The sequence below is a fragment of the Pseudorca crassidens genome, chromosome 10 (genome assembly GCF_039906515.1).
Source record: "Pseudorca crassidens isolate mPseCra1 chromosome 10, mPseCra1.hap1, whole genome shotgun sequence".
Taxonomy (NCBI): domain Eukaryota; kingdom Metazoa; phylum Chordata; class Mammalia; order Artiodactyla; family Delphinidae; genus Pseudorca; species Pseudorca crassidens.
Window position 1 is genome coordinate 23,612,229 of NC_090305.1, and position 23,674 is coordinate 23,635,902.

At 55.5% G+C, this 23,674-nt stretch overlaps 1 protein-coding gene and 1 long non-coding RNA gene across 8 annotated transcripts in view; one reads left to right on the plus strand and one right to left on the minus strand.

Annotated features, from left to right (window-relative positions):
- The window catches only part of TNXB (tenascin XB), a 59,488-nt gene extending 40,562 nt beyond the window's left edge, over window positions 1-18,926 (minus strand). For 2 of the 3 annotated variants that reach the window (XM_067752599.1, XM_067752598.1), the window contains exons 1-8: window positions 18,790-18,926; window positions 10,377-10,787; window positions 8,260-9,999; window positions 7,679-7,794; window positions 3,986-4,142; window positions 3,539-3,802; window positions 1,965-2,717; window positions 461-829 (exon numbers count right to left, since the gene is read on the minus strand). In XM_067752599.1, coding sequence (XP_067608700.1) covers window positions 461-829; window positions 1,965-2,717; window positions 3,539-3,802; window positions 3,986-4,142; window positions 7,679-7,794; window positions 8,260-9,999; window positions 10,377-10,779 — 3,802 coding nt within the window. In that variant the 5' untranslated portion in view covers window positions 10,780-10,787; window positions 18,790-18,926. The remainder of the gene's footprint in view (window positions 1-460; window positions 830-1,964; window positions 2,718-3,538; window positions 3,803-3,985; window positions 4,143-7,678; window positions 7,795-8,259; window positions 10,000-10,376; window positions 10,788-18,789) is intronic. The other variant, XM_067752600.1, reaches the window with a different exon arrangement.
- LOC137231853 (uncharacterized) lies at window positions 17,525-21,691 on the plus strand. Of its 5 annotated transcripts, none has more exons than XR_010946761.1 (6): window positions 17,525-17,611; window positions 18,010-18,166; window positions 18,273-19,029; window positions 19,766-19,856; window positions 20,178-20,673; window positions 21,450-21,691. It is a non-coding gene; the product is annotated as an uncharacterized lncRNA (long non-coding RNA). The 5 variants fall into 5 exon arrangements; XR_010946762.1 differs by lacking the exon at window positions 17,525-17,611 and having other exon boundaries at window positions 17,908-18,166; window positions 18,273-18,522; window positions 18,925-19,029; XR_010946760.1 differs by lacking the exon at window positions 17,525-17,611 and having other exon boundaries at window positions 17,908-18,166.
- The last annotated feature ends 1,983 nt before the right edge of the window (window positions 21,692-23,674 follow it).

Sequence of the window (23,674 nt, forward strand, 5' to 3'; positions counted from 1 at the left end):
GGGGCTTGGGAGAAGGGAAAGGGAGGAGAGGGCTGAGGGTCAGGATCCTCAGGGCCAGACGCCTCCCCACACCCACCCTGAGAGACATAGTGGGCGGGCTGGGGCAGAGGAGTAACCAGGAAGTGGGGGCAGGGCGATTCTGCACAAAGAAAGCTGTAAGCGGAGAGCCAGGGGGCCAACAGCCTCTCTCCTTGAATCCTCGTCCCATCCTTTGACTTTTGTCCTCTCATCTACTTTGCCTGGAGTACTCCCCTCCCTGGCCCACCCTACCATTGTGCTAAGACCCCCTCCATCCCTCTTGCCTCTGAACCCTCAATTCCTTTTCTCTCCTTGTTTCTCCTACCACCCTGACCCAAACACCAGCCCTGCCCTTCAATCTCCACCCCACCTCTGAAATCCTAATGGCCCAGCCCCTCCCCCAACCTCAGGACATTGGTCTTGAGCAGAATCCAGGTTGTACCCATAATGCCTTGGTAGATGAGAGGAGCAGAGGGCTCGCCCCCGGAGGGCACCCCACGAAGTGACAGCTCATAGGGGGATCCAGGAGGGGGTGAGGGCAGCAGAGCCTGACGGGCATCCCCTGGCAGTAGTTCCTCATGTGCCCCAGGCCCTTCGGGCACCCGTAGGCGCAGCTGGAAGTGGGCAAAGGTGTCAGGCTGGGCAGTCCAGGCCACGCGGAGGTGCCCTGTCTTGTCTCTGCCCAGCACCCTCAACTCTGCCAGCTCCTGGGGTCGCTGCTGCAGGACAGGGGCCTGAGCCCCTTGAGTCGTTGAAGGGCCTGAGGGAGGAGGCTCATCAGTGGCCCCCAGGAGGTCTGAGGGGGAGGACCCTGGGAAGAGGCAGGGGGAGAAAAAAAGGAGAGTGGAGTATGAGAGTCAGAAAGGAAACCCTGGCCCCCAGGCTCTGCCCTCTAGCCTCTAAGAGCCTACAGACCCTCCCTTTTCTGCTCCTGGATCACCCCCTGGGTCACCTCATCATCCCAAACGTGCACCACAGTCCTGCACAGACAGGCCCGCAGGTAATAAATAAAAGAAATAAAGTCTGCCATCCCTCGTCCCACAAGGCTCCTGTGACCTCCAGCCCCGACAGACCACCATGTCCCTCCCCACAGGAACCCCTTCCCCACTGGGTGGTGGTCGTGACTTCCAATAGTGCTGCAGTGACAAGCCTGGAAGAAAGGAGGAGACGGTGGTGTTAGGGGAGGAGGGTACAGAGAGAGTAGGTAGTGAGAAGAGAGGGAAGAGGGGATGGGGGGATGGACATCCAGCTCAGGTGGCATCTGGGCCCTGTGGGGGAAGAAGAGGTCCAGAACCCTCCCCACGACAGCCACAGAGCGCCCCTTCCCCGAGCCAGGACGTCGTTCCTGTGGGAGAGACAAGTGTGAAGTGAGCCAGGAGGTTGGAAAGGCAGCTCAAGAAGCAGTGGTTTCACCTCTCACACACACATGCTGCCTGATGGCTTCAAGGCCACCTCCAAGCAGCTCCGATGTGTCCCTTTGAGGTTGGGGCCAAATTGTGGGAAACAGTAACCATGACCACAGTCTTCAGCCGCTCTCACCACTGTGAGTCAGAGTGGAGAACCACTGGTTTCTCTCCCTACCCGACCCAAACTGCTCCAGACACTGCCCCTCCCACCAAATGCCCCTTCTGTTGCCTAGAACAGGATTCCTGGCAGAAGTGTCCTAGGAACCCAAGTGAAAATCAGACAGTCCCAAAGAACAGGTCTCCTTGACCTTGGGTATCCACCAGGACCCTGAGGGTGGAGGTGGCGTCTAGGGACGTGAGAAAGTGCGCTTTGTTGGGGGGGTTCTCTTGGAGCCTGGACCAGGTAGGGCTTGAAGACAGAGCGTGCGGTGGGGTGGCAGCCGGAGCAGTGAGGCAGCGGGAGGAACTCATGGATGCCGACTCCAGTGGCAGGTGAGACTGGGCAGGAGATGGGTGGTCCCGCGGCCCCACCTACACTACCTGTGGTTGTGATGAAGGCGTAGGACTTGGAGGTCTGCCCTGCCCGCACCCCGTGGACCTCCACGTGGTAGGTGGTACCGGGCTTGAGATCTGGCAGACTGACGGTGCGCGTGGTGCCCGGCACGGTCAGCTCCCCGCCGGGGCCCTCTGCGGGCGGCTGGGGCCGCCAGCGCAGCACCACGCGCTCGAAGTAGCCGCGGAGCCCGTCGAGGGACACGAGTAGTGCGCCGTCGGCGGAACTGCCCAGCACCTCGGGCTTGGGGTGGCGGGGAGCAGCCACCCGGTCGACGCCTTCGGGCGAGAGGCCGTAGGTGCCCTGGTTGGAGTCCCGCTTCCAGGTGCCCGAGTCGGGGCTGGAGGTGGGGTGGGAGCGACGGGCCGGGGGTGCGGGGGAGCTGGTGGGGATGGCCGCCGCCAGGCGACGCCGCTGCAGGTATTCGTGGATGTGGCGCGCCACCGACGTGTAGGTCTGGTTGGCCCGCAGTGGGTAGCCGTGAGCCCGCAGGTGGCGCTCCAGGTCCTGCGCGGTGCCGCGGAAGCGGCCCAGCTCTTCCGTCAGGTTGCCCCACGCCCGCCGAGGGGGCTGGGGTAGGTTCGGCCCGGGCCGAGACTCCGCCTCCCCCTCCTCCGCCGGCCGCGAGGGCCGAGGGGGGACTGGTGGGCGCGGGGGCCGCGGGGCCGGGACCGGCCGGGGCCGGGGCCTGGGGGACGGGGCTGGGGCGTGCGCCTCCGGGTGACTGTAGTGGCCTGGTGCTGCCGGGGCGGAAAAAGGGGGAGGGGGAGAGCCGGTCAGTGGCAGCCCCCCACCAATCCCTGCACTCCTCCCCGCGGCAGTTCCTCCCACCGTCCCTCCCACCGTCCCTCCCACCGGAGCCAGAGGCCTCCTCCTGTGCCCCAGCCCCACCTGGAAAGAGAATCGAGAGAAAGGAGTTAGTGTCCCAGGATTCCCTCACCCCGTGCCCTCCAAGCCCGCCACTGTTGGTGCCCTAGAGAGAAGAAACCAGCGGGTGGGGCCCTGTGTCTGAAGGAGAGAAAGGGGAGTGGGAGGAGAGACTGCGAGCTACAGCGAGGTGGGCGTCCCTCTGTCACAGGAAAAGAAAAGAAAGATCCAGGCATCTGTTAAGAGACCTTGAGGGTTAGTGGAAAATTACTGCTGAGACCTAAGTCCCCCAATCCCCAATCCTAAAGTCAACAGGAGTGCTGATCTCTCATCTGCCTAATTCCAATCTCTCCAAGATCTGACCACTGACTGAGCTCAAGGGCTGTCCCTGTGTCCAAGTTTGGATCAGAACCTTCCCCATCTGGGTGGGTCGGACAGCATCTCCTATTTACTGCTTCTTTGCATGAGGCAGCTCCTCCCAAACTCCAGCCCACAGCCTTCCTACAGTACTCCAAGCACCTGAGAACTCCATCTCCGCAGAGCCCTTGGTGCACAGCAAGGCCCCCCAGCAGGTGCTTTGGGACTGCCACACACCCTGTCGGTGCGTTCAGAGCAGCCTGTGAGCCGGACATGTGGACTCCCTAGGAAGTGGCTCCTATGCTCAGAAACTTCCCTAACCCTTGGCCAGCCATACCTGTGTTGGCCCTGACAGAAGCCGGGTAGCTTACTGCCCGGCCCCGCTCGGCAGTGACGGTCACCACGTATTCTACGCCTGGCATGAGGCCGGTCAGCAGCGTCCCGTCTGCCTCAGAGGGCACTTCTAGCCGCACCCTCTGGTTGCCGGCACTGACGTAGGACACCACGAACTGGTCCACCTCGGCCTGGGGGCGCAGCCAGTTGAGCTCCAGCGTGGTTGGCGTCACAGCCACCACTCGGAGGTCCTGGGGGCCATCGATCACTAGCCAGGTCAGAGAGAGGAGGGATCAGGTGGGAGTCTGGATCTGCAGTCACCAGCTTTCCTTCTATGAGCCTTGCCCCCAGCCAATCCCTCCCCTCTGCCCTCTTGGAGGGCATATTCCCAGCCACCCCTCTCAAATCCAGATCTCCACCCAGGACCCCACCCCACAGCCCCAGCTCTCACTGGTGGTGATGGTCTTGGAGGCAGGAGGGCCCCAGCTAGTCCCTCGAAGGGCACGGACAGTGACCTGGTACTCCTGACCGGGGGCCAGTCCTCTCTGGTCATAGGCTGAGGCAGAGCTGGGTACCCGTGCTGTGAATGGGGGGCTCGGCCCCTCTGTCTGCAAGAGAGAAAGCACCAGGTGGATCAGGGCTGCCACTCTCACCCCTGCCGCTCAAGCCCCCTTATCCTTTCTCCAGTTCCAGGCAGGGTCAACATGCGACTGTGTAGAACTTGGCCCTATACAGCTGGGGCGCGTGGGTGGTATCAGCAAACACATGTAGAACACCTACTCCATGCCACGTACTATTCAAGGCGATTTATAGATATGAACTCACTTAATCTGCTTAAGAATCTGATGAGGTAGGTCGTATTATTCCCAACGGACAGATGAGGAAACTGAGGTACAGAAGGATTAAGTGGCTTGCCCAAGGTCACCAACACCAAGAAAGTGGCAGGGATTTAAACCCAGGCAGTGTGACCTCAGAGTCCCCTCTCATGGGCACTACCTTTTTAGCCTGGTCATCAGCTCTCTGCCAGAATTCTGACACATGCCAGGACTCTTCTTCTGGGGAAACAGGAGGAATGGACATTTGTGAGTAGTCTAACAGCCCAGCATTTCGCTGGGCTGTCTATCTAGGACAGCTAATAAAGACGTTCTGTTCTGTTTAGCTATGTTGGCCGCTATGGGGACACCTCCGTTCAGCCAAGTAGGATTGGAAATTTCAGAAGGTGCTCTCCCAAACCAAGAGAATTGTGGGAAAATCCGCATCGTAAATACCAAAGCATAAAACCAGACGAGAGTCCACGTAGAGCCTTCTGGGTTCAGGATGAAGTCAAGCTTTCCTGGGCACACAGGATCCCCAGCCCGCTCCTGCTCACTCTGCCCTAGGGTACCCCATCCTGGGAGGCCTGGGACTGGTGTCAGCTCAAGACCTGTGTGCTTCTCCTCCTTCCCAGAACGTATTCTCTGTCCCCTTATTCCCCCAACACACACACACACACACACACACACGAATACACATACACACACACACGAATACACATACACACACGAATACACACACACACACGCACACACACACGAATACACATACACACACACACGAATACACATACACACACACACGAATACACACACACACACACACACACACACGCTTTGAGTACTCCCTGATGATGTCTGGTCCTTTCAGCAAGAGAAGCCCACCCCCAGAGTTCTCCTTCTCCCTTCAGACCACCTACATGAACCTTTTAAACGCTTTGTAGTCCCTCCTGAGACCCATTTGGGAACGGTCCCCTGAAAAGTCCCACTGTCAGTCTAAGTCACATCTCTCAGCACCATCTGTCTGGTCTGATGCAGGCTCTCTAGCCAGATGCTAGCAGCTGGTTCTGCCCCTTGGTGAGAGTTTTGGCCGCTTCACTGATGTCCTTGGCAAGCTTCTAACTCTATTCTCAATATCAACCTCATGGCCCCAGGTGGGCGACTCCACTTTGGCTGGTCCCTGGAGCTCACCTCATCCTCACCCTGCTTTTCAGACCAGACCAAACAAACTTTTCTCAGGCTGCAAGGGCCTGTGTCCCAATGAAAACGTGGCTTAGCCCGTTTCCAGGCTGCAGAATACACCCAGACAGGGAATACTTGAACGTCTTTCTGTTCGGGGGTTCACCTCCCTCAGTTTCTTCATGCTTTCTCTCACATTCATAGAAGACCTTGCCTTTTGCAAAATAGCAACATTTCTTAAGTTAGTGGTCCTTGGGCTTGGGGTGCACCAGAATCACCTGGAGGGCTTGTTACAACACAGGTTACTGGGCTCTGCCCCCTAGAGCTTCTGACTCAGTAGATCTGGGGGTGGATTCTGACAATTAGCATGTCTAGTGCTCCAGGTGATGCTAATGCTGTAGGTCCAGGGAACACACTTGGAGAACCACTGAGTCAGAGGAACAATGCCACGTATGCAGGGAAAGGAGGAATGTTCCTCTTCTGTGTTCTGAAAATCATTCCAATAACTAGGCGTGTCCCTTAGCCAGGGATAGTAGAGTTTGGGCTTTGAGAGAGAAGTGGTTCTAGAAAAGGGGAGGGGATAAGGTAGAGAGAGGCTTCTAGGAAGATGGCAGTGGCCAGAGGACAGCCAGCTACTGAATGTCCTCTGTGCCAACAGAAATGGATAGAGAGTGCTGGCAAAGGCAAGAGGCACAATTCTAGGGGCCAGCCACAAAAAGCATAGAAAGCACAGTCAGAGGGCCAGTAGCACAGGCTGATGTGGAGTCCAAGGGAGGAGTCTGGGGACCAATCTTACAGGAGCATCTTCCACACCCAGGCTCAGAGAGGACCCAGAATGTGACAGAGGCCCATACCCAGAGCAAAGCAGATGAGCTAAGGGCATGGCCAAGCTGGACCCAGGCCAGCTCAACACCAGCCTGGCCCCACGGAGAGGGAGAAAGCCTAGGGCTGCAGCGGGGAGGCTGCACCCCCTGAGAACACCAAGGATAAGTTCATATTTACTAAGAGCGGGAGATGATGCTACCCTGTAAGCTCCTTCTATCTCAAGTGTTTATTTTACTTCTTCTTTCCCTGAAGTTCCTTAGAAAAGTTCTGTTTAAAAGTCCTACCCTCTCATGGGCTTCCCTGGTGGCGCAGTGGTTGAGAGTCTGCCTGCCGATGCAGGGGACATGGGTTCGTGCCCTGGTCCGGGAAGATCCCACACGCCGCGGAGCGGCTGGGCCCGTGAGCCATGGCCGCTGAGCCTGTGCGTCCGGAGCCTGTGCTCCGTCCTCAACAGGAGACGCCACAACAGTGAGAGGCCCGCGTACCGCAAAAAAAAAAAAGAGTATGTAGTTGAATGTCTTCTTTTTTCCTTCTTTCTTGTCTTCCTTCCTTTTTTCTTTTTTCCTTGTTTATATTTTTTAAAGTTTCTACACTGAGCCTATATGACTTTTATCATTAAAAGTTACTTAAAAAAATCAAATGTGATCAAAATAACTGACAGTTTGTCAGTTATGAACTGACCACAAGTTCATATACGTCAACTCTGAGAAAAGTGCCAGGGTAGCCAGAGTGAGCCGGGGGAACAACTGGGGTCCTCTTTGCTCCCACATTTTGATGGGGTGGGGCACATGCAAAAAGCAGGAGGTATTAGAGGAGGAAAACCAAAAAGTGAAGGATTCAGAGAACAAAGCATTAAGAAAAGGGGAGAAGAAACCAGTGGATTTGGCCTGGAGGGAATGAAGGGTGACGCGATGGCTGATGTCTCCAAATACGTGAAAGCCTATGCTGTAAGACACAGGAAAAGAAAAATCGCGTTCTGACGGCTGGCGAAGGCCCAGCTAGGGCCAATGGACGGATGTTAGAATGGGGCAGATTTGGATCCAGCAATAACAAAAAGAACTGACTACAGTGATGAACAAAAATGGAGTCGGCAGCCTCAGGAAGTCTGAGCTCAAAGTCACCAGGATGTTCCAGCAGCAGTGGGCCAATGCCGCAGAGGCTTCTGCAGCGGGTGTGGGGCAGAACGAGCAGGCCTTTGGAACAGCTTCGGGAATCAGCCAGCTGCGTGCAACCACCGGTTACCTGGGACTCCTGCTTGAGGTGAGCAGGAGGGAGCCCCCTCCCCGCAGTCCTGCCCACTCAGCCCCCTCTTGGAGCTTGGCTCTCACCGTGGGGATGAACTGAATTTCGTAGGCATCCACATTGCCAGGAGCCCGGGTCCACTCTGTCCGAACCATCGTCTCCTCCAGGAGGTGCATCCTCAGGCCCTCAACGGCTGGCACCTCTGTCCAGGAGAATAGGATGTGAGAAGCTGCTTAGCCCAAGGCACCCCAACCTCCACCATCACAGGCCCCTCCTACTCAGGGCCGCTCTGAGAGATCCACCCAAGCCCTGACTCCTCTCTGGGGGTGGGACAAAGCCGGCAGCGGCCTGAACAGACCTTGGGTCTCATTTACTGCCCCCCATCTCCAGGAACACAAAATCTCCCTAAAAGCAACTAAAGGGGCCCCCAATCTGCTCATCAGAGATCTGAAGGCAGGTCCCGCCTGCAGGCGTGCCCCCACGGTTCTGCAGCCCCTGGTGGACAGTGGCTCCCTGGCTCCCCTGACTGCCCCGCCCCCCACCCCAATATATGCCCCCCCCTTCACTCTTCCTCCAGTTCTCTGGGCTCCTAGGCCTCAGACTCAGGCTTTCCCACTGGCTCCAGTTTTCCAGTCCCTTTTCCCACTGGGAAAGGCTGCCCACTCACCTTCCCCGCAGTCCTCCCCTGCATAGCCATCTTGGCAGACGCAGCTGCCCTCACGACACTCTCCCCGACCGCGGCAGTCCCCGGGGCACGTCTGGATGGCGCAGTCGGGGCCTCGGAAGCCCTCGACGCATACACACTGGCCTGCGCGGCACAGTTCCCGAGGCCCGCAGCCCCCAAGGCAGGCGCTGGCGGGAGGCCCTTCCTGCCCGCAGTCCTCGCCGCTATAGCCCGCGTGGCACACGCACACGCCCTGCACACAACGTCCACGGCCCCGGCAGTCCGCCGGGCAGGTTCGGGTGGCGCAGTAGGGGCCGGTGTAGCCAGAGTCGCACACGCAGCGCCCGTCCTCACAGCGGCCGCGCCGGTGACAGTTGGAGGGGCAGGTACGGAGGCTGCAGTCCTCGCCCGTGTAGCCCTCCCAACAGGCGCACACACCATCCTGGCACACGCCGCGCTGGCTGCAGTCGCGCGTGCACCGTCTCACGCCGCAGTCTTCACCCTCGTAGCCGTCGTCGCACACGCATCGCCCCTCCAGACACTGGCCGCGACCTTGGCAACCCCTGGGGCAGCTGCGCACGCCGCAGTCTTCGCCCTCGTAGCCCATGTCGCACAAGCACACGCCATCCTCGCAGCGGCCGCGACCACGGCAGTCCCCGGGACACCGTCGGCTCCCGCAGTCCTCGCCTGTGAAGCCCGGGTTACACACGCAGCGGCCGTCCACGCAGCGCCCGCGACAGTCGCCGGGGCAGGCGCGCGTGCCACAGTCCCGGCCTGTGTACCCGGGCCAACACACGCAGCGGCCGCTCTCGCAACGACCCCGGCCGCGACAGTCCCCGGGACAGCTGCGCACGCCGCAGTCCTCGCCGCTGTAGCCCGCGTTGCACACGCACACGCCGTTCTCGCAGCGCCCGTGGCCCCGACAGTCGCGCGGGCAAGCGCGGGCGCCGCAGTCGGGCCCCGAGTACCCAGGCCAGCACACGCAGCGGCCGTCCTCGCAGCGGCCCCTTTGGTTGCAGTCGCCCGGGCAGCTGCGCACTCCGCAATCGTCCCCGCTGTAGCCTGGGTCGCAGATGCATTCGCCCTCCTCGCAGCGCCCTCGGCCCCGACAGTCGCGGGGGCAGGTCCGCGTGCTGCAGTCCTCGCCCGCGTACCCGGGCCAGCACACGCAGCGGCCGTCCACACAGCGCCCGCCCTCACCACAGTCCCACGGGCAGCTCCGAGAGCCGCAGTCCTCGCCAGCGTAGCCAGGGTCACAGACGCAGCGCCCGTCCTCGCAGCGCCCCTTCTGGCTGCAACCTCGGGGGCAGCTCCTCACCCCACAGTCCTCGCCAGTGTAGCCCGGGTTGCACACGCAGCGCCCGTTCTCGCAGCGTCCCCTCTGGCTGCAGCCCCGAGGGCAGGAGCGCAGGCTGCAGTCGGCCCCGGAGAAGCCCGCGCGGCACACGCACACGCCCTGCACGCAGCGCCCGCGGCCGTGGCAGTCCCCCGGGCAGGAGGGCCAGCTACAGCTGGGGCCGGTGTAGCCAGGGAAGCACACGCAGCGACCACGGACGCAGCGACCCTGATCATTGCAGTCATCTGGGCAGGACCGGGAAGCTGAGGGGGGAGAGGAGGGGGGCGCCGCGGCATCTGTGGGGTCTGAGCAGGTGGGCCCACCCCAGCCTGGCTCGCAGGAGCAGGCACAGCGGCTCAGGTCAAACACGCCATGGAGACTGCAGAGGCTCCGCACGTCCGTCTGGCCTGGAGTAAGAGCAAGAGGTGGGCCTCAGTCTCTCTGCGGGAGCGGCTGACCCTGTATCGTGCTCCTCTGAGTCAGCTTCTCCAGCAGAGCCAGCCTCATTTCCTAAGGCCATCTTAGTTTCCAGCTGCAACTTGTCAGTATATGTGGCCTCCCAGTGCCCTAACATACGCTGGGGAGGAGAGGGCTGACATCTAGTCACGTGGCTCCTATCTCAGAATTGTTCCCGGGCTGCACTCACCGCCCCCAAGGGGGAGGCAGGCATGCCTTTTTCTAACTCATACCGAGGTCCTTTATGGACTAGCAATGCCCACCCAACCCTAACCCACTTCTCCACCTTCCTCTTTTTCTGTGCCCCTTCCTGGGATCATCCGCTCACCTGTGCCAGCCTGGGCAGCAGCAGGACAACATCCCCCAGTGCACTGTTCCTTGAGCCCCTTCACCAGCTCCTCCAGGATCTCCAGCCGGACCCTCAGGGCCTGCACCTCTGAAGCAGGGACGGGGGGCTCAGTGCCTGGGGGACAGCCACAGCTACCTGAATTGGGCAGGTTAATGCGGTGGGTGAACACCACCTGCTTCTCCCCTCCTTCCACGGTGTGCTCATAAAGCTGAGAAGAAGGGCCTCCCACTCCTGGCTGTTCTGTGCGGCCTCCTGGCTGGGGAGGAGGCCGTGGGGCTGGGAGTGTCACATTGGACCGTGAAGAGAAAGGCCCTGCTCTGACTGTGCCCAGCAGCACCAGGAGGGCCAGGCTGGAGGTTAGGGAACCTTGGGCTGGCATCATTCAGGAGGCTGCAGGGAGAGAGGGCACATATGAGAGCAGCTTCACAGAGAAGGAGACAAGATGAATGCCCTCCTTCCCCAACACACACACCCATAGTCCCACCACCCACGACTAATCTACCCAACTCACATGTTGGAAAATCCACGTTCAGCCCAACCTTAACGGATACCCTCCTTGGGCAGATCTGTCTCTACCTCGTTTTCTGATATCATTTGGTCACCCTGCTCCACCCCCTCCACCCACACTGGTCTGTTTTGCTTGTTCCACAGACACTACAAGATTACATTAGACTAAAGGGCCTTTGCACTCTATGTCTCCTCTGTCTGGGACGTTCTTCACTGAGCTCTCGGAGGCTGTCTCCTTGTTCAGATCTTAACTCACATGTCATTGAGCCCCAGAGGTTTTCCTTGATGCCCCGTTGGAGCAGCCTTTCATCACTCCCCAGCACAGGGTCCTCTGCTTATGTTCGTAAGGCATCTACTGCTGCCTGAATCAACTGTTTGTGTGGCTACTTGTTTATCTTTCTCCCACTGCTAGGATGGGAACTCCTTAAGAACAGGGACCTCATCTGTCCTGGCACTGCTGTACGCCTGTGCCTGGCACGTGGGAGCTATTCAACACATTTTTGTTGAATGGATCAGTGGATGAATATAAAAGACTAATCCTTCCACAAGCACCTGGGTCCCAGCTTCTATTGTCTTTCAGAAACCTTAAGGTGTAGATTATCCTCTCTCTCTTTTATTCAGCCCCTTACTCTCAACTAGATCCTTCCCGTCAGCTTCCCATATGAGCTCAAAAAGCTCCTGTTTAAAACAAAAAACAAAAAAACCCCTCTTCCTCAGGACTTACATTCCTGAATATCAAATATCAAAACATTACAAAGGTGCAAGGATAGAGAGAACAGAATAGGGTCCAGAAACAGACCTACACATATGTGGTCACCTGATTAATGAAAAAGGTACCACTGCAGTTAAGAGGAGAATGAATTGTCTTTGTGATAAATGGTCCTGGGTCAAATGAAGATCCACATGGGAAAAAAAAATCTATCTCTACCTTATGTCCACCTACAGAAATTAACTTAAAATGAATATATAGGGAGTTCCCTGGTGGCACAGTGGTTAAGAATCTGCCTGCCAACGCAGGGAACACGAGTTTGAGCCCCGGTCCGGGAAGATCCCACGTGCCACGGAGCAATGAAGCCCGTGCGCCACAACTACTGAGCCTGCGCTCTAGAGGCCATGAGCCACAACTACTGAGCCCACACGCCACAACTACTGAAGCCTGTGCACCTAGAGCCCGTGCTCCGCAACAAAGAGAAGCCAACGCAACGAGAAGCCCGCGCACCGCAACTAGAGAAAGCCCGCGCGCAGCAGCAAAGACCCAACGCAGCCAAAATGAAAAAAAAGAAAAAAAGGATTTCTTAAAACCTAACCGCAAAACTTAACCATAGAGGTCATCAAAAGACACCATTAAGAGAATAAGAAGGCAAGCTACAGAGTGGGAGAAAATAGGTGAGATATGTCAGAATATGAATATATATGTATATAAATTATATATGAAGGGGAGAGTAGGACACAGTTATTGAGAGTGAGAGAGAGGATTAAAATCTAAACTAAAGGCCTCTCACTGTTGTGGCCTCTCCCGATGCGGAGCACAGGCTCCGCACGCGCAGGCTCAGCAGCCATGGCTCACGGGCCCAGCCGCTCCGAGGAATGTGGGATCTTCCTGGACCGGGGCACGAACCCGTGTCCCCAGCATCGGCAGGCGGACTCTCAGCCACTGCGCCACCAGGGAAGCCCAACCCGTTTTTGAAAGTGGCAAAAGAAACAGGCTCTCCAGTAAAGAATACAGCCAAAGGGCCAATTAATATATGAACAATAAACATATGTATGTGTGGAACAAAACCAGTAATCAAGGAAAGGCAAATGAAAACCGCAACAGGATGCCATTAAATATCCACCAGCACGGCTAAAATTAAAGGGACTGTTGTTGCTCAATATTGGCAAGAATGTGAGGCTACTGGAACTCTCATTTATTGCAAGCAGGAGCAGATATTAGTGCAACCGGACTTCCCTGGTGGCACGGTGGTTAAGAATCTGCCTGCCAATTCAGGGGACACAGGTTCAAGTCCTGATCCGGGAAGATTCCACATGCCGCGGAGCAACTGAGCCTGTGAGTCACAACCACTTAGCCTGCGCTCTAGAGCCCGTGAGCCACAACTACGGAACCCATGCGCCACAACTACTGAAGCCCGCACACCTAGAGCCCATGCTCTGCAACAAGAGAAGCCACCACAATGAGAAGTCTGCGCCCCACAATGAAGAGTAGCCCCCACTCGCCACAACTAGAGAAAGCCTGCGCACAGCAATGAAGACCCAACGCAGCCAAAAATAAATAAATAAATATTATTTTAAAAAAAGAAAAAAAGAAAGAAATTAGTGCAACCACTTTGGAAAACCAGTAAGCAGTTTCTACTAAGCCATACAGCCTATAACTTAGCAATTCCACTTGTTGGTAAATATCCAACAGAAACGACTGCGTACATCCTCGAAAAGACATGCACAAGAATGTTCATGGGATTTTTTTCATATTAGCCCAAACTGGAAGCACCTCAAGTGTCCATTAATAGTAGAATGGATAAATAAATTGGGCATAGTCATAAAATGGAATACTATACAAAAACACCCTCTTGGGACTTCCCTGGTTGCACAGTGGTTAGGACTCAGCGCTTTCACTGCTGGGCCCCAGGTTCAGTCCCTGGTCGAGGAAGATCTGCAAGGCGCACGGTGAGGCCAAAACCAAAACAAAACAAATAAACAAACAAAATGAAAAAACACCCTCTTGTTACATGCAACAACATGGACAAATTTCGCACACATAACACTAAGCAAAAGAAACCATACACAAAAAAAGAACGTTGTAAATGATGCTATTTATATGAGGTTCAAAACAGGCAGAGCTAATACAAGATAGGATAGAATTACTAGAAATAGTTTGTACCTGGAACTGGGTGGTGGTTAAACATATGTATACATGATCAAAATTAACTGAGCTATACACTTAAGATATGTGCATTTCACTATATGCACAAAAATATACTTAATACACAAAATATACAAAAATATACTTAAAATTTTTTTCCCCAATCTCACACTCCCTCCAACCACCACATATTTTTCTTCTCCACTTCCTGGCCATAGTTGTCAAAAGATTTATCTGTACTCGCTATTTCTATTTCCCTATATCCCATGCATGCCTCAATCTGTTCCCACCTGACTTCCCGATCTCCTTTCAACCCAAAGGTTACCAAATAGCCCTCCCAAAGGCCTCCCAATGATCTCAGTGTCACAAAATCTAAAAGACGTTTGTCTTCACCTTACTTGCTCTCTCTCAAAATCACTGGATACTGTTGGCCACATCCTCCATTTTAGACCATTCTGTATCTGTGCTGTCAATAAGGTAGACAGGAGAGATCACTGACTCTCGAACACTTGAAATGTGGCTAGAGTGACTGAATTTTCTTTAGTATTTTTAACAGCTCCCCAGGTGACTGCAGTGTGCAGCCAGAGTTGAGACCTACTGCAGTAGTCGTCCACCCAGGTACCTTCATCCAGACCCACGACTTTAATTTCCAAACTATACCCCAACATATAAACTCTCTCCTCTTAACTCCAAGCAATATATCCAACCTCCTATTTGGCCTCTCCTCTTGGGCACCTCAAATTCAACATGTCTAAAACTGAACTCAACGTTCATCCTTCCTGTACTGCATCCCCTCTCAGTGTTCCCTACTGCAGCTCATGGCCCCAGCCTCAGTCATCCAGCCTCACGAGCCAGAAACCCAACAGCCTGTTCAACACCACTGTATTTCATCATATTTACCCATATTTTATTGTAAACATCTCTTTAATCTGCTTATATCTCTCCCTCTAAGCATCATTATAGTCCAAGCTACTATCTACCTTTTGCTTGACAACTGCAGTTGCCTCCTGGCTGGTCGCTCTGCTTCCATCCTTGCCCCCTTATAATCTTGCGAAGGCAACTAGAATGTCCCTCTCCCCCTAAAACTCTTCAGTGTCGCCCTTCCGAATACTCTTCAAACACTGACAGACAGCCCTGCAGCATTCGGCCTCTGCTGACCTCTCCCACCTCATCCCCCATAAGACTTCCCTCCCTCTCTCCACTCCAGTCTCACTGGCCTTAAGTCCCCCACAGTCTTCCCAGCCCCGGACCTTTGTATCTATGGTTTCCTCTATGTGGAATGCTCTTCCCTTTTTTCTTGGCTTCCTCATCCTTCAGGTGTCAACCCCACATCACTTCCTCAGGAAACCTTTCCTGCCCAGGTCAGGTTCCCCCTATCACGTGACATCACAGCATTGTGTAACTCCCATTTGTAGTATTTATGACAATTTATAATCATACATTTATTTGCGGGATTATTTTATTACTTCCTTGCCCACACTCAATCTTGCCTGCTAGACTGTAAGGTCCATGGGGGCAGGCGTAGCACCTGCTTCTTTTCTTGGCTGCTATATCCTTGCATCTGGCACATAGTAAGTGCTTGATAAATACTTATTGACTATATAAATATTTAGTCAATTTACATAGCTCAACTTAAGCCCAGGACTAGCATCAGGGCTGGAACCAAGGACAGGACCAAGGTCAGGGCTAGGACCACGGACAGTGTCTGGGGCTGTAAGTTGGTTAGAAAGAGCAGCTGGGGCAGATGCTGACCAGGGAGCAGGCCAGGTGTGGATCCTGGCAGGGCTGCATGGTACAAGCACTTTGGAAAACCATTTGGCACAATCTACCAACTCTACTAGAGCTATATGCCAACCCTATGACCTGGCACTTCCACTCCAAGGAATATACCCACCACAGCAGTACTACTCATAATAGCCTCAAACTGGGAACTACCCAAATGTCTCACATAGGTAGAATGGATTAAATAAAGTGTGGTTTGTTCACACAGTGGAATGAAATAAAGCAACGAGAACAAGCTACAACTATATGCAATAACATGGATGGGTCTCCCTAACATGGGGTGGAGCAGAGAAGTCAGACACAAAAGAGAATGTGCTGAAACATTCTATTTGTGTGAGGTTTGAGTCTAGACAACGTTAAGCGTCAACTGGTAGTGTTACAAGTCAGAAGTGTGGCACTCTCGGGGGAGTAGTGACCAGAGGGGCATGGTGGGGAAATTCTGCGGCGCTAAGAACATCCTGTTTCTTGATCTCAGTGCTGGTTACCAAGTTGTGTTTGTTTGTGGAATCCACTGAGGCAAGAATTGGGGAGCACAGGGAGACAAGGGTTAGAGAGGAAAGGTAGTGGGGCACTCGGGGTGAACCAGGAGAGGGGGCTATGGTAACAGAGAAGTGTGCAGGGGGCAGGTTCAGGCGAAGGGTTAAGGAGAGGTGTTAGCAGGTGCCCAGTTCTTCCAGACCAGAGAGGCTGGAGTGGGAAGGAGGGCAGGATGAGTGGTGGGAATGCTGACTGGTGAGGAGGGAAGGGACTGTGACCCGCACCTCCTTGCAACACGCACACATTTCCTGGCTTCCTACACTTAAAATTCTCCTCTGAGTCTGAGAGAAAGAAGTTTCCGGGGCTACCAGCCATCATACCCCGCCACCACCCCACGAGAGATGGAAGGGAGCTGGACTAAGGGACAGAGCGTTTCCACACTGAGAGGCACCCTGCCCGACAAAACCTGGGCAGAGAGACCTGGCAGGCACAGAGCTGCCCTTCCCTCGGCCCCTCAGCCCTTCTCTCAGCTTGGAGTGTAGCCTTGGGCATGAGGTGGGCTCTGACCTAAGCCTAAGTGGCCCTGTGTCTAAGGCCGTGCACATCACCGGGTGCGTGCACACACAAATACACGTACACAGACAAATGGACTCATGTGCGCTCCTCCACAAATACAAATATGAACACACTTCTTGTACACGTATACTCGTATTTATCCAAAGAAGCTTGCATCTTTGCAGGCACACACACATAATCTTCTCTTCACATTTCCTCCACACCTAGTCATTGGCTGATGCCTAAAAAAAGCTGATTTCTCACTGGCTCACAGGGCAGCTATGTGAGTCAAAGAACTTAGTTGGAGTGAGGGGAACCACACAGGAGGCCCTTCTCCAGTGGGGAGCAGAGGATACAGGGTGCCCCACACCCCGGGAGGCCTTTGGGAGCTGTCCAGTCTCCCTACCCCAACAATCAAATCCTGCATCTCTCCCCACGTGGTGGGGGGAAGGGGCAGGGTCTCTGCAGCAGGAAGGAAAGCAGCAGGAAAGCAGTGAAGCTGGTCTGAGAAGAGAGGAGTTGCCCCCACAGGCCACACCCCCAGAGCCTCCTTCCCAGTACCCATCTCTGGCCGGGTCTCCACCACCCCCCAGCTCCCCATTCCCAAGTCTTGGAAGAATCCCGCTCCTCTCTCAGCACTAGGAAAGCAGAAAACTTGGGTGTCCCTTGTGTTTCCCCCTCATCACCCTCCCCTACCGCTGCATCTGGGGTGCCTCATCTTCTCGGCATCCTCCCCAGCGTTGGAGGGCTGGCAGGGACGGGGGGGGGGCATCTTCCCAAAAGCTATGACTCAGCATGCAGGCTATTCATGTCGTGGCCAACTTTGACACTTCGCTCATCAGGGACTGTAGGTCCCAAGAAGTGGGGAGAGGGGCTGGCTTCCGTGAGGGAGGTTCCAAAAGTGGAGGATTTTGGCCCCATCCCCATGCTTTTCTCTGTTCCTCATGGCACAAGAGGAGTGAAGGTAGAAGGATTCCAGGACTGTGAGATGAAGGAGGGAGATGAGGGCGGGCTCCAGATACTGGGTTGGAACCAGGTGACCAGGAGATACCGGGAGAGGGGGGAGTTGGAGGATCCAGATGCCCCTTACTCTGGGGAGCTAATGGGCCAGAGAAATGGGAAAATTAAAAGAAAGGACTTCCGGACCCCCAGGGGGAAAGAGTTTTGGGGGCAGTGAGAGATAGAAGGTGGGTTCTGGTCGCACTGAGAGACCAGGACTGAAGGGAAAGGAAGGTTGAGGAATTGAGGTGCTGGGTCCCCAGGGCTTTGGAGGCAGGGCCAGGGAAAGAGGGGAGGGGCCGAGGGTCTGGGAAGTGGGCGGGGATTGGAAGCCGACAGACAGCAGCTGCGGTGTTTCCATGTTTCCGAGTTGTTTCCCAGTAGTTCCTCTCAGTTCCATTTCCAGTTGTTTCCAAGCCATTAAATTCTTTCCAGGCGAGATAAGGGTCCCGCCTGTCCCACCCAGGGTGTGTCACGTGTAGGGGGGAGGTTCAGACGAACAGAAGCAGGAGAGCCTGGAAGGGGGATGGAGCGAAGACGGAGCCCCTGTGCCCCTGGAGGCATCTCTCAGTCGTCACAGCCCCGCTGAACCGTGAGTCATGGGTGCAAAGCTCTCTGCCAAGAACAAGTTTTAGGATTCTCTCTGCAGACTCCGTGCCCTTCCCAGACCTGAGAGTCCTGACTCTGCTTCATTTCAGCACTTCCTAAAGGCTCCAGACCCCCAGAACTCCCTCCCGGGCCTTGCAGTCCACGTGCTGCCACCTGGGGAGTCCCCACCTGGGTGCTCAAAGAAGCTCCCTAGGGCACCTTCCTGGAGCTCCGGCTCAGCGGTTCCAGCCAGAGCGCTTGGGGTTCCACCAGCACTTTCCTCCTGAGGTTCAGCTGGCCACCAGCTCCAGCAACTCCAGGGCCCAGAGTCCCGGCTCACCGATAACCACCTCCACCTTGGTGCCATGCCTAGTCCTGTCCAAACCCCAGCATCTGCCTCGCCCCCACCCCTCACCAACACCCACACTGACTTGTCCTCCCAGACACACCCTCCACAGGGAGTCCAGTCCCCAGCGCATGGTCCTATTCCTTCTGCCCCGACGGAAAGTCCCCGCTCTGGGAGGCTCTCCTGGGAGGCTCTCCTGCCAACCTTCACCTGGGGTGGGGGGACCGAAGTCCCCGCCTCTCCCGGCTCCTCCTTCCTTCTCCCAGAGTGCCGTTCCTTACCTGAGTAACAAGCGGCTGCGGTGTCTCTGCACCTGCTCTGTCCCCGACCTTGGGAAGGGGGTTCTCGGGGCAGGGTGGGTGGGCGCCCCTTGGCAGCCCTGGGCTCCTGGATGTCCCTTTGCTTGTTCCCTGCAGCAGGGGCTCACCGAGCCGCCACCCGACCGTCGATCTGGGCTGCGACAGTGAGAAGGAGGGAGTCTGCAGCGAGCAGGGGGAGGAGAAGGGGAGGACCAGCATGAGGTCAGGGAGGGGAGCGGAGATAGGGCAGGTCCTCCCACCCTCCCATCCCTGCCAGACCCTCCCAACGTCATCACATGCCACCCCTCCTCTCCCCCCGCCGTCATCCCGACCCCCCCGACGCCCCCCATCTGGGATCACTGGTCCCACAATCTCACCCCTCTCACTGGTCCCTCATCTCACCCCCTCCAGCCCTCGTCCAACCTCCCACATCCTTTCCTTATCCCATTTTTACCCTTCCTCCTCGCCCTAATTTCTGTCCAACTTGACAGCCCCATCCTCATGCCACTTCTCCTTTTCCCCCACCATTTCTCCACATGTTGCCCCTGTTCTATGTTTTCTCCTCTCTAGCAACACCCTTTCCCATGTCCAGGCCCTCTCCCTCCTCCCTCCCCTGCACCTCCCCACCTCTTCCCAGCTGCCACAGTGCTCCAGCTTGGATCTTGCCCCATCTGTCTGTTGCCCAGTACCCACTCCTTCATCCCCCAACCAATTATCTCCCGGCAGGGCAGGGAGCATAGGGGATGAGTGGCAGGAGGAAACCTCCCTCCCAAGCCTACATCTCTCTCCAACAGGGGCCTTCCCTTGTCCCCACCTCTGCCCCTGCCCGGCCCCATTGCTGCCACCTGCACTCTCCCCTTTTCTTGCCTTGTCCCCGTGCTGCCTCTCCCCATCTGTACTGTTCAATCTCTGGTTCTGGGCTCAGGATCAAGGACCCCTTTTCATTCTCTCACCTCAGCAAATTCCTGGAGAAATGACAGATGAGGCTTGGGCACTGGCTGGACAAGGGCTTGGCTGAAGACCAGGACATAGGAGACTTGGGAAAGAAGGTGGGGTTCAAGGGAGACAGGGAAGGGAAGCCCGAAAGTTAGGAGGTTTAGGGATGGAGAAAGAGCAAAAGGCAGGTGCAGATATGGGGGTGGGGGCACAAATGGTGAGGTGACGTTCTGGAAAGTGGAAGAGGGCTAATGTCTGGGTGCTGCAGGGGAGCAGGGGTAGGGAGAGAGGCATGGGCTGGAGGAAGAGGTCACTTTGATATCGGGCAGAGACAGGAAGACTGACCAGAGGGCAGGGTGGCAGACACACCCACATCAGGCTGCTGGGCTGCTTCTCTGGTCTCATTTCCCCATGTGCTTTGCCACTCTGACAAGGGGCTGAAAAGGAGACTTTGGCCAGATGAGAAATATCCAGGCTGAGGGAGACCCCATCCCAGGCTTCACACGGAGGATAAAGTTCTTGCCACCCAGCTACAATCCTCACCATTGAGGAGTAGCTTGGTCAAGTCACAGGTCATGGGTGAAAGGGACGGGCAGGAGGCTGTGTGTGCCCGATTCTGCCGCTTGTGTTGGGGCACAGGTGTCCGTACCCTGGTCAGGTCCCCAGGGTCGTGGGTGTGGTGATCCTGGGTCAGGGTGCGCTGGCCCAGCACCTGGCTGTGCCCTATGCCCTGCGAACTCCCACTGGCTGAGGGCGAAGGCTTGCATGTTCCCTCGCGTGGGTGTCCCCGTGTGTCCGTGTGTCTGGGTGTGTGTGTGGCTGGGTTTTTTTTAGTGGCTTTGATGGGGAGGATGAAATCAGCTTCTTGGATAGAGCTGGGCTCAGCTTCCTTCCTCTGCCTTGGCCCGAAGCCCCCAGAGCCTGGAATAGGTAACAGCTTCCCTCAGATCTCCAGGCAGGGGTTGGGGGAAAGGAGATGAAAGGACGAAGGAGGGTCTGAAACAGCATTATGTGGAGAGAGCAGACTGCAGAGAACAGATATTCTCTGATACCACAGATTCTAGTAATTCTAATGGTCATATCCTTTTTTTTTTTCTTTTTGGTCCTATACCCTGTCTTTGTTTTATTTATTTTTTGTTTACTTTTAAATTTTTATTTTATTTATATTTTTGGCCACACCACATGGCATGTGGGATCCTAGTTCCCCAACCCGGGATCGAACCCACACCCCCTGCAGTGGGAGCATGGAGTCTTAACCACTGGACCGCCAGAGAAGTCCCTTGGTTTTATTATTTAGGAAGTATGGTCACCACAGGTATACTTGGCCCAGACAGTGACCAGAAGACCCTGGAGAGAAAGAAGCAAGAGCTGAAAGGATGGCCCTGGGGTGTTTTGGAAGTCCACTTCTGAGGGGAGACGGGATGCCAGAGTCAGAGAAGGGTGCGGGACTCCAGACATTCACAAGCTCACAGGGCATTAGAAGAAGCCACTGGAGGCCTGACAGACATAATTCCAGGTTCTGAGATAATCATTACCCAAAATGTCATCCACGCCCTGGATTTCAGGCTCTTGGAGGAGCTTATGTCTTATATATGTTTGCATTTTATCAGAAAAGCACTGGGCCTCGCATAGAGCAGGTGCTTCATAAACGCCTGTCAAGGGCTTCCCTGGTAGCACAGTGGTTAAGAATCCGCCTGCCATTGCAGGGGACACGGGTTCGAGCCCTGGTCCAGGAAGATCCCGCATGCTGCGGAGCGACTAAGCCCGTGTGCCACAACTACTGAAGCCCGCGCTCCACCACAAGAGAAGCCACCGCAGTGAGAAGCTCACCCACCGCAACGAAGAGTAGCCCGCGCTCTCCACAACTAGAGAAAGCCCGCGCGCAGCAACGAAGACACAACGCAGCCAAAAATTTTATAACTAAAATAAATAAATAAATGCCTGTCAATACTGAGCTGTGAAATGACTGGGAGAGGAGGGTGTGGCAAGAGTGTCTGGCAGGGAGCCCCAGGGCAAAGGCAGGGAAGTCCAGTGGTCAGAGACGGCTTGCCTTCACTGAGGTGTCCCAGGCGATGGGCAGAAAGAAAGGCTGGGGTCTTAGCAAGAGCCGTCTGCATGCTCTGGCTGTTCTCTGAATCCTCAGTCCAGGTGTCTTCAGCTCTGGACCTCCATCCTTGAATGAAGCTCCAAGTTCCTGTCCTACCCTCAGGAGGATAAGGCATAAAAGGTACAGCAAGGAAGGAAAGGGAAAGCCAAGGAGGAGTCAAGGAAGACACAGAAGAGTAAGGGCAACTGAGGGCAAGGGCCTGAAGGATGGGGAGAGGGAGCAAAGAGAGGCCAGGGGCTGCGATCCAAGGAAGCAGTCCCAGACTCGGGAAGATAGAAAACAGTTGTACTGGGCTTCCGTTTACAAAGCCCTTCCTACACCGCAGCACGTTATTAATCCCACTTTGTGCTGAGGAAACAGAGGCTCTTAGATATTAAGGGACTTGTCCTGGGGACTTCACTAGTGGTGGTGAAGGTGGGCCTCAGCCCAGGTTTTCTGATTTCAAAGCCTGTATTCCTCCCCTCCCACAAGAACAGCCCCAGAGAGACTGAAGACTTAGGGAAGAAATAAATGAAGGGGCTTCCGATGGACTTGTTTGAGAAGAAAGGGTGGGTGATGTGGATTTTTGAAACTTCTTTCCACATCCAGTTTTTATGTAGATTCAGAAGAAATTGCCAAGTATAAGTCAGGGGGCGGGCAACGCTCCATTATTGAGATCTGGGGGGAGGGAGATGGTGAGGAAGGGGAATGTGGAGAGAAAAGATTGAGCCTGAGATTAAAGATGGGAGAGAACTAAGAGGTCGGGGCTGAAAAGGGGGCAAGAGAGCCACAGGAGGAAGGGTTTGGACCCTTAAAACTTCCTTTGCCTGGAGACATGGGTGTAGGGCAAAGGGAGGGGGGAGGACATTTCTATCTCATGACAAAAGAAAGTCACACAATTATTTTGTTCTCTGCTCTGGGGCGGGTGGGCGCCCATATTTACCAGAGGGACCGAGGTCGCTGTAGCAACCACACATCTGGGCCCCGGAATCCAGATGTGCTATATCCAGAAGCCATAGCAGAACGATGAGGCAAACATGTGAGGCTCTCCAGTGCTGGCCCCACAGCTGGGAAGAGGACAGAGGACCGGAGTGGGGAGGTGAAGGGAGAAGGGGGGGCAGAAGGAGGAGGAGAGGGCTGAGGCGGGGAGAAGAGAGGAAGTCATGGAAGGGGACAGGGAATGTGGACAAAGGAGTGGAAAGGGCCATGGAAACGGGGTGGTGCCCACAGGGTTCGCAGCAGGAGGAGATGAGAAGACCCAGAAAAAAGGAAGGGAGCAGACAGTGAAGCAGAGGGGGAGGAAGGGAAAAATACAAAAACCGGGAGAAACAAACAGGTGAACAAAGAATAAAGGGTCTGAAAGAGAAGGTGATGACTCGTGGTGGGTAGAGGGCAAAGAAAGGCAGGAAAGAAGTCTAGAGAAAAAGAAGAGGGAGAGACAGTGGGTCAGGGGTCATAAGAGGAACGAAGGGCAGACTCTGAGGAAGGAAAGCAGCAGAACTGAAAGATAAAGAGGGTCTGAGCCAGAAGGGGGCCAACAGGAGGTGCAGGAGTGACAATGGCCAGCATGCTGCGGTGGCCTTCGACGGGGCTGCAGCTGGAGACCCACGTGGGCCTGAAGGGCGGCAGACTGACCTGCCTTCCCCCTCCACAGCACACCCACTCTCCACACCTCTCCTGGTCCTTCCCACCACCCATGCCCTTGGCCAAGAGTCTGACTCTCGGTTCACACCACAGTGCCAGCTGTCCCTTGCCACTAAGCCAGAGGAGCTGTCTGCCCCACCCCAGAGCACCCAGTCTGAGATGCCAGTACTTCAAGCACTTTCCTGAGCTGGGGTCAGGAAA